This window comes from Etheostoma spectabile, chromosome 7 (genome assembly GCF_008692095.1).
Source record: "Etheostoma spectabile isolate EspeVRDwgs_2016 chromosome 7, UIUC_Espe_1.0, whole genome shotgun sequence".
Taxonomy (NCBI): Eukaryota; Metazoa; Chordata; class Actinopteri; order Perciformes; family Percidae; genus Etheostoma; species Etheostoma spectabile.
The window spans coordinates 24,416,820-24,431,067 of NC_045739.1; the positions used below are offsets into that span (position 1 = coordinate 24,416,820).

Here is a 14,248-nt window from a genome sequence, read left to right on the forward strand (position 1 = left end):
TGTTGTTATTGTCTTTTTAGCTTTAAAAAGCAGCTGTTGTTATTGTCTTTTTAGCTTTAAAAAATAGCTGTTTTTATTGTCTTTTTAGCTTTAAAAAGTAGCTGTTATTATTGTCTTTTTAGGTTTAAAAATAGCTGTTTTTAGCTTTAAAAAGTAGCTGTCGTTATTGTCCAGAGTTGTTTGAATCTTCTCAGCGAGTTACTCTGACATCGAGTAACGCTGCTCATTAACTATGCCCTGGTAGCCGAGCTGCACCAATCACATCGCTGTATCTGATATATAAGTTTTTAGTTATTTCACACTTTTTTTGTGAAGCACTGTTAGGTTCAAAGCCTCGAGGGGAAAAAATTACTCACGGACACAGATTTGCTTTTTGTGCTTTGCAAAGGGGATGAAAACTGAAAAAAATCAGTCAGCAGTCTCCCCAAGCTCTCATCCCCTTCTCTGCCGGTTAAAACCGGGTGTAGCATATAGTCATTTTACATAAATGTGGGTTAGTATGTCATATTATGTGCTTTACTGTTGGTTGAGCAGTGGCTGGGCGTATTAGGCAAGCTTAAGTTTAACATAGTTCATTAGTTGGTTTTCCTTCATTTCTCAAGGTCTCAAATATTCACATTATAACTATAAAACAAGATGATTTTGTTCAGTCGCCACAGTGCATAAAGCCCCGTGTGTTCATTCATAGTTTTGATGCCTTCAGTGAAAATCCACAATGTATATGGGCGAAACGCATTGAATGAGAAGGTGGGTCCAAACTTTTGGCCTGTAGTGTAATTGGTCATATCCAGAATAATGTTCTGAGCCGAGTCAGGAATGCATGTTCATCACAGGAAACAAGGAAAGACCTGAATACCAGACGAGGGTTAAATGTGTACTAACACTAACAGTTTGGCTCTGTCTGTATCTGATGTTCGCACTTGGCATCAGTTACATTTATAAAGTCATCATAGACACTCAAAGGTCTTCGGGGGGGGGGGGGAGAACTTCTATTACCCAAAGGTAGCACCACCCGGGTGATGCACGGCACCCTTACGACGCCAGCCCCTCGCCACACTTCAGCTCGGTAGAGAGGGGGGGGGGGATCAGGTTTTAGGGGAAACCCGGAGAAAACCCACGAAGACACGGGGGAGAAGATGCAAGCTGAATCAGAGAAGCCCGGGACCAGGGTCCGAACCCGGGACCTTCTTACTCTGAGGCCACAGTGCTTTAAAAATAGCTCTTTTTTAGCTTTAAAAAATAGCTCTTTTCAATGGAAAATCCAGAGTTCTCACGAAGCACAATTTGAATTGCTCAGCGAGTTACTCTGGCTTCGAGTAGTGCTGCTCATTAACTATGCTCTGGTAGCCGAGCTGCACCAATCACATCGCTGTATCTGATATAGGCGGGGCCAGAGGCGAGCTGCACCAATCACATCGCTGTATCTGATATAGGCGGGGCCAGAGGCGAGCTGCACCAATCACATCGGTGTATCTGATGTAGGCGGGGCCAGAGGCGAGCTGCACCAATCACATCGGTGTATCTGATGTAGGCGGGGCCAGAGGCACATTGAGGAAAATGAGATTGATGCAAAGCACTTTAAGTAATTGGAAAGGTTTTAATTTCATTACTAATTGTTTATGTCTACTTCTTTTCTTTTTATAACCTTCAATCTTTCTTCATATCTTTCCTCTTTTATCTCTATGTAAGATTTTCAGGCTTTGTGTCTAACATTGGGCTTCATATTGTTTAATATTGTAATATGCTGTTTAATATCAGAGGGACCCAGCTCTGACACACAGAAACTAACAAATAACAACTCTTTATTTCGTCACTCACCTCCTCACTAGTTTGTCAGAATAACTTTCTTTCACTGTTGTGTTTTAGATTGTAGACGTTTGTGTTGTTATTGTCTAGCGACTGATCGACAGTATTGATAACTTGGAAAATTTGTGTGTTCATTTCTGTCTGGATGTCTGTTTGTGTGTGCATGCGTATCTCGTGTCTCTCTTTGTGTGTGTGTGTGTGTGTTTGTGTGTGCATGTGTGTGTCTTCTTACGTTATTGTGTGTGTCTGTACATTGTGTTTGTGTGTGTGTCTCTTCGCGGTTTTGTGTCTCTCTTTGCGTGTGTGTGTGTGGTGTCTCATTGCATGTGTGTGTCTTTGTGTATGTTTGTGCATGTGTGTGGGTCTTTTCGTTTTGGGGTGTGTGTGTGTTTCGTGGTGCGTGCATGCTATCTTGTTGTGGGGGGTGGTCGTTTTCTTTTTGTGGTTTTTTGTGTGTGGGGTGTCTTCTTTGTGTGTGTGGGCTCTGCGTTTTGGGGTGTTTCTTTGCGTGCGGTGTGGGATGTGTGTGTCTGTCTCTCTCTCTCTGTAATGCGTGTGTGTGTGTTTTTGTGTGCATGCGTGTGTGTGTGTGTGTTTTGTTGTGTGTGTGTCTTGTGTGTTTTTCAGGTCCCGTGGAACCCCGAGGTGGACTTGTGTTGGCACACCCTGGTCCGTGGAGCGTCAGACGAGTGTGAACCCGAGTGGTGCGAGTCTGAAGATCCTCTCTTCATCCTCTACACCAGCGGCTCAACCGGCAAACCCAAGGTACACACACACACACACACACACACACACACACACACACACACACACACACACAAATGAATACAGATGCTCTATTGTGTATCTATGTGATCAGAATCAGAAATACTTCTGTGTTACAGTTGCACAAAGTATATAAATATCATAGTAGAAATATAAATAAAGAAATATAAGAAGTGTAGATATATGCACGATATTTACATAGTTAAAGGATTTTTTATGATCCAGTATGATCCAGAAACTGAAGTCCAGCCTCCCGTCTCTCTCTCTGGTTTGCAGGGTGTTCTGCACACGCTCAGTGGCTACATGCTCTACACCGCCATCACCTTCAAGCTGGTGTTCGACTATCAGCCCGACGACGTTGTACTGGTGCACTGCGGACATCGGCTGGATCACGGGCACTCCTACATCACCTACGGCCCGCTGGCCAACGGCGCACCAGCATCCTGGTGAGTGCGGCTCATTGGGGGGGCGGGGGGGGGGCTTTTTGGCAGTTGCAGTTGATTGTTATCGGCGTTTTTATTTGCCTTATTAAGTTAAATAATTAAAAAGTGCTCTGTGTCTGTCGCTCTGCTTCGGCTTCACTCACCACGGAGTCTGATTTAACTGTCTCCCCCTTCACAAACACACACACACACACACCACACACACACACACACACACACACACACACACACACACACACCACACACACACACACACACACCACACACGGTCGGACTCTCTGTATTGGGAATTATGTTGGAAGTTTTAATTTATTACAAATTTTCTTAAAGTTCAATTTGTGAGCACAACGCAAAATCTAGGGCCCGGACCTAGAAAAAGACCAAGTCTGAAAAGTTGTTAAAATTGGTGTGGGGTGGTGTGTGTGGTGTCTTTGTGTGAGAGTCTGTCTTTGTGTGTGTGTGGTGTGTGTCTTTGTGTGAGAGTCTTTTGTGTGTGTGTGTGTGTGTGTGTGTGTGTGTGTGTGTCTGTCTCTGTGGTGTGTGTCTGTCTTTGTCTGTCTCTTTGTGTGTGCATGTGTGTGTGTCTATCTGTCTGTGTGTGTGTGTGTGTGTGTGTGTGTCTTTGTGTGAGAGTCTGTCTTTATCTGTCTGTCTGTGGTGTGTGTGTGGTGTGTGTGTGTGTGTGTGTGTGTGTGTGGTGTGTGTGGTGTGTGTGTGTGTGTGTGTGTGTGCGCGTCAGTTTGAGGGCCTGCCTACCTACCTGATGTGAGCCGTATGTGGGAGATCGTTGACAAATACCACGTCACCAAGTTCTACACGGCTCCGACCGCCATCCGGCTGCTGATGAAGTACGGCCGGGAGCCGGTGCAGAAGTGAGTCTCTCACCGTCACACAATCACACAATCACACACTCGCTGCTACACACAGTGAAAACACACATCGCTGGTGTGTGTTGTGTATGCAAGGGCGACATTTCCATTGGTTTCTGTGGTCAACGGCTTCTTCTGTGCAGGTACAAGCGAGATTCTCTGAAGGTTTTGGGGACGGTGGGAGAGCCCATCAACCCCGAGGCGTGGCACTGGTACTACAGCGTGGTGGGGGAGAAGAGGTGTCCAATAGTCGACACCTTTTGGCAGACGGAAACCGTGAGTTACCCGAAGTCCACCGAGGGGCATCCTGTAGTCGAGATGTAGTAAAGGCAGGGCGAGGCAGCTTTATCTGTGGAGCTCATTTCAGCAACAGGGCAATTCAAAGGGCTTTACACACAATCAGTTACACAGATAAAACACAGGTATGCTAAAAATAAAAATAAAAAGATAAAACACGAGTGTAAACTTGAGACTACCTTCCCACTAATTAAGCCGATCTAGCGCTGCCTTTCGTGGCTGTTTTCGACACTACACATTTACACTTTTTCTTTAAAGTCTTACCCTTCGAGTCTCTCTTTCTCTGTGTTACACAACCTTTATACTTATTCCTTGTCCTCCAAAAAATTCACGAAATAGATGAAACACAAGTGTAAACTTGAGACTACCTTCCCACTAATTAGTCCGTGTTAGTGCTCCTTTGGTGATCCCCCTCAGTGTCTCTACCCTTCACGACTCTATTTGTAGAGACGTTACCTTTCGTCTCCTCGGACTCTTCTTCTCACTGATTAAGCCGATCTAGCGCTGCCTTTCGTGGCTGTTTTCAACACTACACATTCACACTTTTTCTTTAAAGTGTTACCCTACGAGTCTGTCTTTCTCTGTGTTACACAACTTATTCCTTGTCCTCAACAAAATAAAATCATAAAACCGATAAAGCACATGAATAGATAGTTCAAAATAAAAACATTAAATCACATAAAACACAAGAGTAAAAGTTACAGTGCAGCATAAGAAATTAAACATTAATGAAATGAGCAGTCATTTAATGAAAGGCAACATCAAAAAGAAAAAGGTCTACTGCCTCGATTTAGAAGAACTGAGAGAAGGATCTGCAGGTTTCTGGGAGTTTGTTTTAGATATGAGGAGCAGAGAAACTGACACACATACACACAAACACACACACACACACACACACACACACACTCGCACACACACACACACTCACTTCACACACACACACACACACACACACACACTCTGAAGCAGTTGACTCCCACCATGGTGGATAAAAGCCGTTTCTAACTGATGTTTTCTGTGTGTTTAGGGTGGACATAATGTCTAATGTACATAACATTACACACACACACACACACACACACACACAAAACACACACACACACACACACACACACACACACACACACCATGGTGACAGGATGTTTTCTGTGTGTTCAGGGTGGACATGTGCTGACTCCTCTCCCTGCAGCCACACCCATGAAACCAGGATCAGCGGTGAGTGAACGACGTAGAAATAAAAACTCAAAGACACTTTAACTGCAGCCGGGACTAGACAATGAATAAAAAGTAGAAAAAAGACATAGAAGACATTCAAAACCACATCAAGCTCCTCTTTGGGGGGGGGGGTAGCTCTGTCAGTAGGGAGTTGGGAACCAGAGGGTTGTGGTTCAAGTCCCCATACGGACCAAGGTATGGTGGTGGACTGGTAGCTGGAGAGGGGCCAGTTCCCCTCCTGGGCACTACCAAGGTGCTCTTAAGCAAGGCACTGAACCCCCAATTGCTCGGGGTGCCTTTCCATGGGCAGCCCCCCCACACACACACACACACACACACTCTACATTAGTGCATGGATGAGCATGTGTGTGTAGTTTAGGTCAAATACCCGTTTCCCTATATCAATGTTCTTTTTAATTCCCCAAAATAACATGATTGATTCCAACGCTCTTTGCCAAGTACAAATCTCTACTTTCATTAATTTTGGGTCTTATTCTATTTTATAGCATTGTAAAACAAATGAAGTGTTGTTGAAATAGTATTGAGTAAAAGTTGACATATTCCAGTCTGTGATTATCATCAACATCCATTCCTTTAATTTTAGTCTCAATAATTCCTAATTTCTGCTTTTCTAACTCAAAACATTAGGTATAATTTCCTATAAATGAGGTTTATTGACCATAAATTCCAAAAATAACTGTAAAACTAAAGTTAATAAGTTAGTGTTGCGTAGTGTTGAACGTAAAAAAATGTGTCAAAAGTGTTGAAAAAAGGGACAAAATCATAAGAAAAAGTTCAAAACATCGATTAAAAGCGTCAACAAAAGTGTTGATTTTTAAGACGACACAAGGGTTAAAATGCAGGACAATGAAGACACAATTCTTATTGACGAAAGTGAATGAAGACACACGTTTGTCCTCTGTCTGTCCTCTGTCCTGCAGACGTTCCCGTTCTTCGGGGTGGTGCCGGCCGTCCTGAACGAGTCTGGAGAGGAGCTGGAGGGAGCGAGTGAAGGATACCTGGTGAGCATCATCATCATCATCATCATCACTATTATTATTATTATTATCATCATCATCATCATCATCACATCATTATTATCATCATCATATTTATTATTATTATCATCATTATTATTATCATCATCATTATTATCATACATCATTATTTCATCATCATCATTATTATTATTCATATCATCATATATATCATCATCATCATCTATTTATTATTATTTATCATCATACTATATCATCATTTTATTTATCATCATATCATCATTTATTATTATCATCATATTTCATCACTCTCATCATCACTCATTATTTTATTATCATCATTATCATCATCATCATCATCATTATTATTATCATCATCATCATTATTATTATTATTATCATCATTATTATTATCATCTCATCATCATCATCATCACATTATTATTATTATCTCTTTTATTATCTCATCATCATATATATCATCTCATTCATTCTTATCTTATTCATCATATCTATTTTATCCATCATTATATTCATCCATCATCATTTTTTATATTATTACATCAATATCATCCCTCATATTATTATCATCATCATCATCATCTATCTATTATCATCATTCATCATCATCATTATTATTATCATCATCCTATATTTATATATCATTCATATATATCATCATCATCATCACTATTATTATATATCATCATATCATCATATTATTATTCATCATCTCATCATCATTATCATCATCATCACATATTATATTATCATCATCATATTCAATTATATATCTATCACATCATCATCATATTATTTATTCATCATATCATCATTATATATTATTTATCATCCTATCATCATCATCTATCATCATATCATATTATTATTATCATATCATCATATTATATCATCATCATCATATTATTATTATCATACATCATCATCACTATTATTATTATCATCATCAAATCAATTATCATTATCATCATCACTATTATTATTATCATCATCAAACATTACATCATCATCACTCACTATTATTATTATTATCATCATCATTCATTATCTCATCATCATCATTATTATTATTATATCATCATCTATCATCATCACATTATTATTATTATCATCATCATATATATTATTATCTCATATTATATTATCTATTATTATCATCTTATCTTTATTATTATATATTATCATCATTATTTATTATTATATCATATATTTTATTATATTTATTATATTATTATCATCATATCTATCTCATCATCATTATATTTCTACATCATCATATCACTATTATTATTCATTATATCACTATATCATTTTTATCATCATCATTATTATTATATTATTATCATCATATATCATATTATTCATCATTATCATATTATTAATTATATTATATATTCATTATCCTCATGTGCTGTGTTCTCTGTTGTGTGTGTGTGTGTGTGCTGCATGCTTATCTGTGTGTGTGTTTGTTGTGTGTGCAGTTATCCTTATGTGTGTGTGTGTGTGTGGTTGTGTGTGTGGTGTGTGTGCGTGCATTTATACTGTGTATGTGTTGGTGCTATTATTATCTGTGTTTGATGTAGTGGTGCTATTCATACTTATCTGTGGTGTGTGTGATGTGCGTTGTGTGCATGGTGTGCATGCAGCTTTGTGTGTGTGCGTGTGTGTTTTGTGTGTGTGCGTTGCATGCATGCTATTGTTGGGTGTGTGTGGTGTCTCTGTTGTGCGTGTGATTTTTTAGTGCGTGGTGCCGTTACTGTCGGATCATTATCCTACTCATTATGATTATTATTATTATTATATCTATAATCATATCATCATATTATCATTATTATATTATTATCATGATATTAATCTATGTGCACTCTTTACATCATTATGTATTGTAGGCGTGTGTCTTCAACTTGGGACAGTCGTGTCCCTGGGTAACGAGGGGCTATTCGGGCTTTAACCTGGTGGTATTCGGGTCAAATTGCCCATTCAAATAGGGTTACAGCCTCTGTCTACCCTAGGGGGGGTGAGATAGAGAACTGAGATCCAGTCTCAGTCTTAGACCTGTTAGAAGCTGCAGAAACCCCGCCCTGTGTGTGTTGATGTGTTTCTGCGTCTCCTGCGTCCTGCAGGTGTTCAAGCAGCCGTGGCCCGGCGTGATGAGGACGGTCTACGGGAACCAGCAGCGGTTCGAAACTACCTACTTCAAGAAGTTCCCCGGATACTACGTCACGGGGGACGGTGAGCGAGACCCAGAGACCCCACCCTCTTTTGTTGTGTCCTTTTGTTTCCTTCATGTCCTGTTTGTTGTATTTACAGTTGTGCTCACAAGTTTAAATACATGTTAAAATACAGGGGGCATAAGTATACACCCCCTATGTTAAATACAGGGGGCATAAGTATACACCCCCCTATGTTAAAATACAGGGGCATAAGTATACACCCCCCTATGTTAAAATACAGGGGCATAAGTATACACCCCCCTATGTTAAAATACAGGGTCATAAGTATACACCCCCTATGTTAAATACAGGGGCATAAGTATACACCCCCCTATGTTAAAATACAGGGCATAAGTATACACCCCCCTATGTTAAAATACAGGGGCATAAGTACACACCCCCCTATGTTAAAATACGGGGGGCATAAGTATACACCCCCCTATGTTAAAATACAGGGCATAAGTATACACCCCCCTATATTAAAATACAGGGGGCATACATGCGAACGCTAAACTTGTCAGTCACTTGTTTGATCTTTACTTCCTGATGTTTAGGTTGCCGTAGAGACAAGGATGGCTACTATTGGATAACGGGGAGGATAGACGACATGCTCAACGTCTCCGGTAAGGCCGAGCGCTTCACATCGCCTAAACTAGGAGAAACCGTTGCTTTGGTGTCTGTTAGTAATCTGTCTTTCTTATATAAAGACAACAATAAAGAGTTTAGCTGCAGGGGCCCTGTCCCTCGTGTTGTCCACGGGTCAAATTTGACCCGTTTTCAGGAAAAAAAAGAAAAGAAAAAAAAAAGGATTTTTGTCCCAAAAAATGAGCCGTCGAAATAAAAGCTGAAAATGTCAACATTACAAAAATAAAAACACTTTGGGGAAAAAGAAAAAAAAAAAAGTGACCATGGTCAACGGAAAGAAAGGATCTGGTGCATTCTGGGCATTCTTTTACACACACACAGGGACACACACTATGCTTGTTACACACACAGGGACACACACTATGCTTGTTACACCACAGGGACACACACATGCTTGTTACCACACAGGGACACACACCATGCTTGTACACACACAGGGCCACACACCATGCTTGTTACACACACAGGGACACACACTATGCTTGTTACAACACACAGGGACACACACATGCTTGCTACACACACAGGGACACACACTTGCTTGTTACACACACATGGACACACACCATGCTTGCTACACACACAGGACACACACCTGCTTGCTACACACACAGGTACACACACCATGCTTGTTACACACACACAGGGACACACACCTGCTTGTTACACCCCACGGGACAAAACACCATGCTGTTACACCACACGGGACACACACCATGCTTGCTACACACACAGGGACGCACACTCTGCTTGTTACACACACAGGGACCACACTATGCTTGTTACACACACAGGGACACACAGTATGCTTGTTACACACCAGGGACCACACTATGCTTGTTACACACACAGGGACGCACACTATGCTTGTTACACACACAGGGACACACACTCTGCTTGTTACACACACAGGGACACACACTCTGCTTGTTACACACACTATGCGTGTTACACACACAAAGACACACACTATGCTTGTTACACACACAGGGACACACACTATGCTTGTTACAACCACAGGGACGCACACTATGCTTGTTACACACACAGGGACACACACTATGCTTGTTACACACACACAGGGACACACACTATGCTTGTTACACACACAGGGACACACACTATGCTTGTTACACACACACAGGGACACACACTATGCTTGTTACACACACACAGGGACACACACTATGCTTGTTACACACACAGGGACACACACTATGCTTGTTACACACACAGGGACACACACTATGCTTGACATGCAGTGCAGGGCTGCAGGTCCTAGTTGAACCAGTCTATCTACAGTATGTGCGCCCGCTCTACCAGCTGAGCTCTCTGGGCGCCTGGGATCTATAACCCCCCCCCCCCCCCTTGTGGCTCCCCTGTCCCCTCCAGGCCACCTGCTGAGCACGGCGGAGGTGGAGGCGGCCCTGGCGGAGCACGCGGCGGTGGCCGAGGCCGCCGTGGTGGGCCGACCTCACCCCGTGAAGGGAGAGAGCCTCTACTGCTTCGTCACGCTCACCGACGGCGTGACCTACAGCCGCACGTTGGAGGCCGAGCTCAAAAAACAAGGTCGGTAGAGGCAGCCGGGTCGGGGAGATGGGCCCTAAAATGGGTTTATATCAGGGAGAAAGATGAATACACTAAAGAAAAAGAAGATTTATACCATCAGCACTAATTAGTGAGCCCACTGCACAGATATGGACAGGATGTGATGCTTATTTCAGCCAAAGGTGACGTAGTTGTGTCTAAAAATCGGATGTATTGTGACTTTGTTTTTAGTGTGTGACAATTGTAAAAATCGGTTCTTTTCCCTAGAATTGATATTTTATATTTATTTAGTATTTATTCTCCTAGATAGAATAGAAACAAACAAGAAGATCCATGTTATGTTTTAATGTCGGACTGACCGACACGTGACGTTCTTTCTTCTCGTCTCGTGACAAACGGTCACATTTTGACCCATTTTCTAAAGGTTTCTATATTATAAATTTGGGTTTCTGTCAATCAAAATGTCTAAACCGAATAACGTGGATGGTTCCATCCGACGCTCTTTAAAAGTAAAACACAGGAGCAGTTCCCTACTTTCTTCGAATTCAGAAGTTTTATTAAATTTTATCGCATTTGGAAGAAAAAAAATGGATAAACAAACAAAAATAACGGAAAAAGCTTTTAAAAAACGGGGGAACGCAACAAAAACGTCAAAAAGTGCAGAAGAAAGTGACCAAAAACATTGACAACCCCCCCCCCCCCCCCCTCTCTCTCTCCCTTTCGTGTCTTCACCTGTCAAATAAAGGCCTGAAATGCCCAAAAAATAACCTTAAAAATCTATAAAAGAGTAATAATAATACCTGTTTTGTTGTTTGTGGCGTTCCCAGTGCGGGAGAAGATCGGAGCCATCGCTACGCCCGACTTCATCCAGAACGCCCCAGGACTCCCCAAGACCAGATCTGGTAAAGTTACACCTCATCTAATAATCACATGCTTTATCCCCATATATATATATATATATATATATATATATATATATATATATATATATATGTATATGAGACAGAATAACAAGAAAATCCAGAAAAACGCATGTCAAAAATGTTATAAATTGCATTTTAATGAGAGAATTAAAGCTGCAAGCAGCGATGGAGGGCCCTCGCTTACCCGCGCCAGTCGGGGTTACTGGCGGACGCCTCCCTTGCGACCCGCGAAATTTGCGCGTCACTCGTACCCTGAAAATTGTCCCCAAATGAAAAGTAAACCCCCTGCTGATTTTCACTGATACTCACACAAGCCTATATATCATACACGTCATTATCTGTGAAAGGGGCGTGGCCGCATCATATTGGGGCGGTTCAAACGTCACCAAAAAAAAAGGAAGTCCCCTCCCCTTCATTGATCCCTTTACACAACCCTATACGTCTACAAGTCATATCTGTGAAAGGGGCGTGGCCGCATCATAGTGGGGCGTGTCAAACATCACCAATAAAAAAGGAAGTCTCTGCTGAGTTCATTGATACCTCACACAAGCCTATACGTCATACAGCTCCTTATCTGGAAAGGGGGCGTGGCCGCATCATAGGGGGGCGGGTCAAACATCACCAATAAAAGGAAAGTCTCTGCTGATTCAATGACACCTCACATAAGTATCTACGTTAAAAGGTTTTAAATGTTATGAAAGGGGGCGTGCCGGAGTGACTGGGGGTGGTCATAATATAGGGGCCTCCTCACTGTCACATGTAGACCACACGTTCTAAGTTTCATGTAAATCGGGTGATGTTTGTCATATAGGCTTATTTCCTGTTGCCAGGTGGTGCGCTATCTCCAAAAGTCCATATAAGCCTGTAGGGTCTCAGGGCCCGGACTCTTGGTGTTTGTGGGAAATTTCAAGCGATACGACAACGTACACTGTATTACAGCCACTTAAATTTTTCATTGCTAAACCCCTCAAGAGGCCGCCATGCCACCCCACACCGTAGACGAAACGTTTTTCTTTTAATAACTTTTTATCTTCAAAATCTTAAGATGACACAGACCAAGTTTGAAGTTGATCGGATAAAATCTCTAGGAGGAGTTCGTTAAAGTATAGCACCTTGTCTTTTAGGCCTACTTCCTGTTGCCACTAGGGGCGCTATGACTTGAGCGAATTTCGGCGTGTAGATGGTCGTCAGGGGCGGACTCTGATGAATCCTGAAAAGTTTCAACCAGATTTGACAAAGTACACTGTAGTACCGCCATTTTAACAGTGATCGCTAAACACCTCAAAATGGCCGCCATGCCACGCCACAACACCGTTTAAAACGAAAAGTTTTTCTTTTAATAACTTTTCATCTTCAACATCTTAAGATGACTCGACTGAATTTGAGTCGTCTGATGAAATCTCTATGGGAGTCCGTTAAAGTATAGCACCTTGTCCTTTAGAACTACTCCTTTGCCACTAGGGGCGCTATGACTTGAGCGAATTTCGGCGTGTAGATGTCGTTAGGGGCGGACCTGATGAATCCTGAAAAGTTTCAAGGCATTGGACATGTCACTCAAGTTACACTCACTTCCTGTAATAAGCTATATTTCCTGTTGCCAGATGGTGGCGCTATCTCCAAATCCATATTGGCCTGTAGGTGTCCTCAGGCCTGGACTCTTGGTGTTGTGGGAAATTTCAAGCGATACGACAACGTACACTGTAGTTACAGCCAATTTCATCTTCATCGCAAAACACCCAAAATGCCGCCATGCCACCCCACACCGTATGACGAAAAGTTTTTCTTTTAATAAGTTTTCATCGGTAACATCTTAGGAGATACATACCAGTTTGAAGTTGATCGGATGAAATCTCTAGGGAGTTCGTTAAAGTATAGCACCTTTTCTTTTAGGCCTACTTCCTGTTTGCCACTAGGGGGCGCTATGACTTTGAGCCAATCGGCATGTAGATGTCGTCAGGGGGTGGACTCTGATGAATCGTGGAAAGTTTCGACTAATCGGACAACGTACGCTCAGTTACACCCACTCCTGTTTCGGTGGCGAATTGCACAAAATGGCCGACCCGCCACGGCCACACGCCCTATGACGAAAAGTTTTTCTTTTAATAACTTTTCATCGTTAACATGTTAAGATGACACACACCAAGTTGAAGCTGATCGGACGAAAGCTCTAGGAGGAGTTCGTTAAAGTACGACATGTGGAAATGGGCAAAATCGCACTAATTTCGCACATTCAAACAAAATGGCGGACTTTCCTGTTGGGTTTAGGGGGGGCGACCATGAGTTTTAGTCCGCCCTGCCATGCTACATATGTGTACCAGTTCGTGAGTCTACGATAACATAGTGCAGGGGCTGAATTTTCGTAATATTTGTAGGTGGCGCTAGCGAGCCTTTTTGTGCGCCTATTCCCGAAACCTTAAATACGTAAATTTTCACCCAGAACTTGATGCGCCCGCCAAATTTGGAGTTTTGAATATATAAGTCCTCCAAAAGCAATTCTTGAGGAAA

General features: G+C 42.0%; 1 protein-coding gene across 1 annotated transcript in view; it reads left to right on the forward strand.

Annotated features, from left to right (window-relative positions):
- Positions 1 to 11,722, forward strand: part of LOC116693032 (acetyl-coenzyme A synthetase, cytoplasmic-like) — a gene marked incomplete at its 3' end in the record, with an annotated part of 34,279 nt that extends 22,557 nt beyond the window's left edge. The window contains 14 exon segments of the mRNA XM_032521703.1: positions 2,434 to 2,571; positions 2,848 to 2,931; positions 2,933 to 2,960; positions 2,963 to 3,009; positions 3,457 to 3,465; positions 3,754 to 3,769; positions 3,772 to 3,886; positions 4,027 to 4,159; positions 5,339 to 5,395; positions 6,337 to 6,417; positions 8,538 to 8,646; positions 9,182 to 9,250; positions 10,665 to 10,841; positions 11,648 to 11,722. Of these exon segments, the coding sequence (XP_032377594.1) occupies positions 2,434 to 2,571; positions 2,848 to 2,931; positions 2,933 to 2,960; positions 2,963 to 3,009; positions 3,457 to 3,465; positions 3,754 to 3,769; positions 3,772 to 3,886; positions 4,027 to 4,159; positions 5,339 to 5,395; positions 6,337 to 6,417; positions 8,538 to 8,646; positions 9,182 to 9,250; positions 10,665 to 10,841; positions 11,648 to 11,722 (1,138 nt within the window).
- Between the last annotated feature and the right edge of the window lie 2,526 nt (positions 11,723 to 14,248).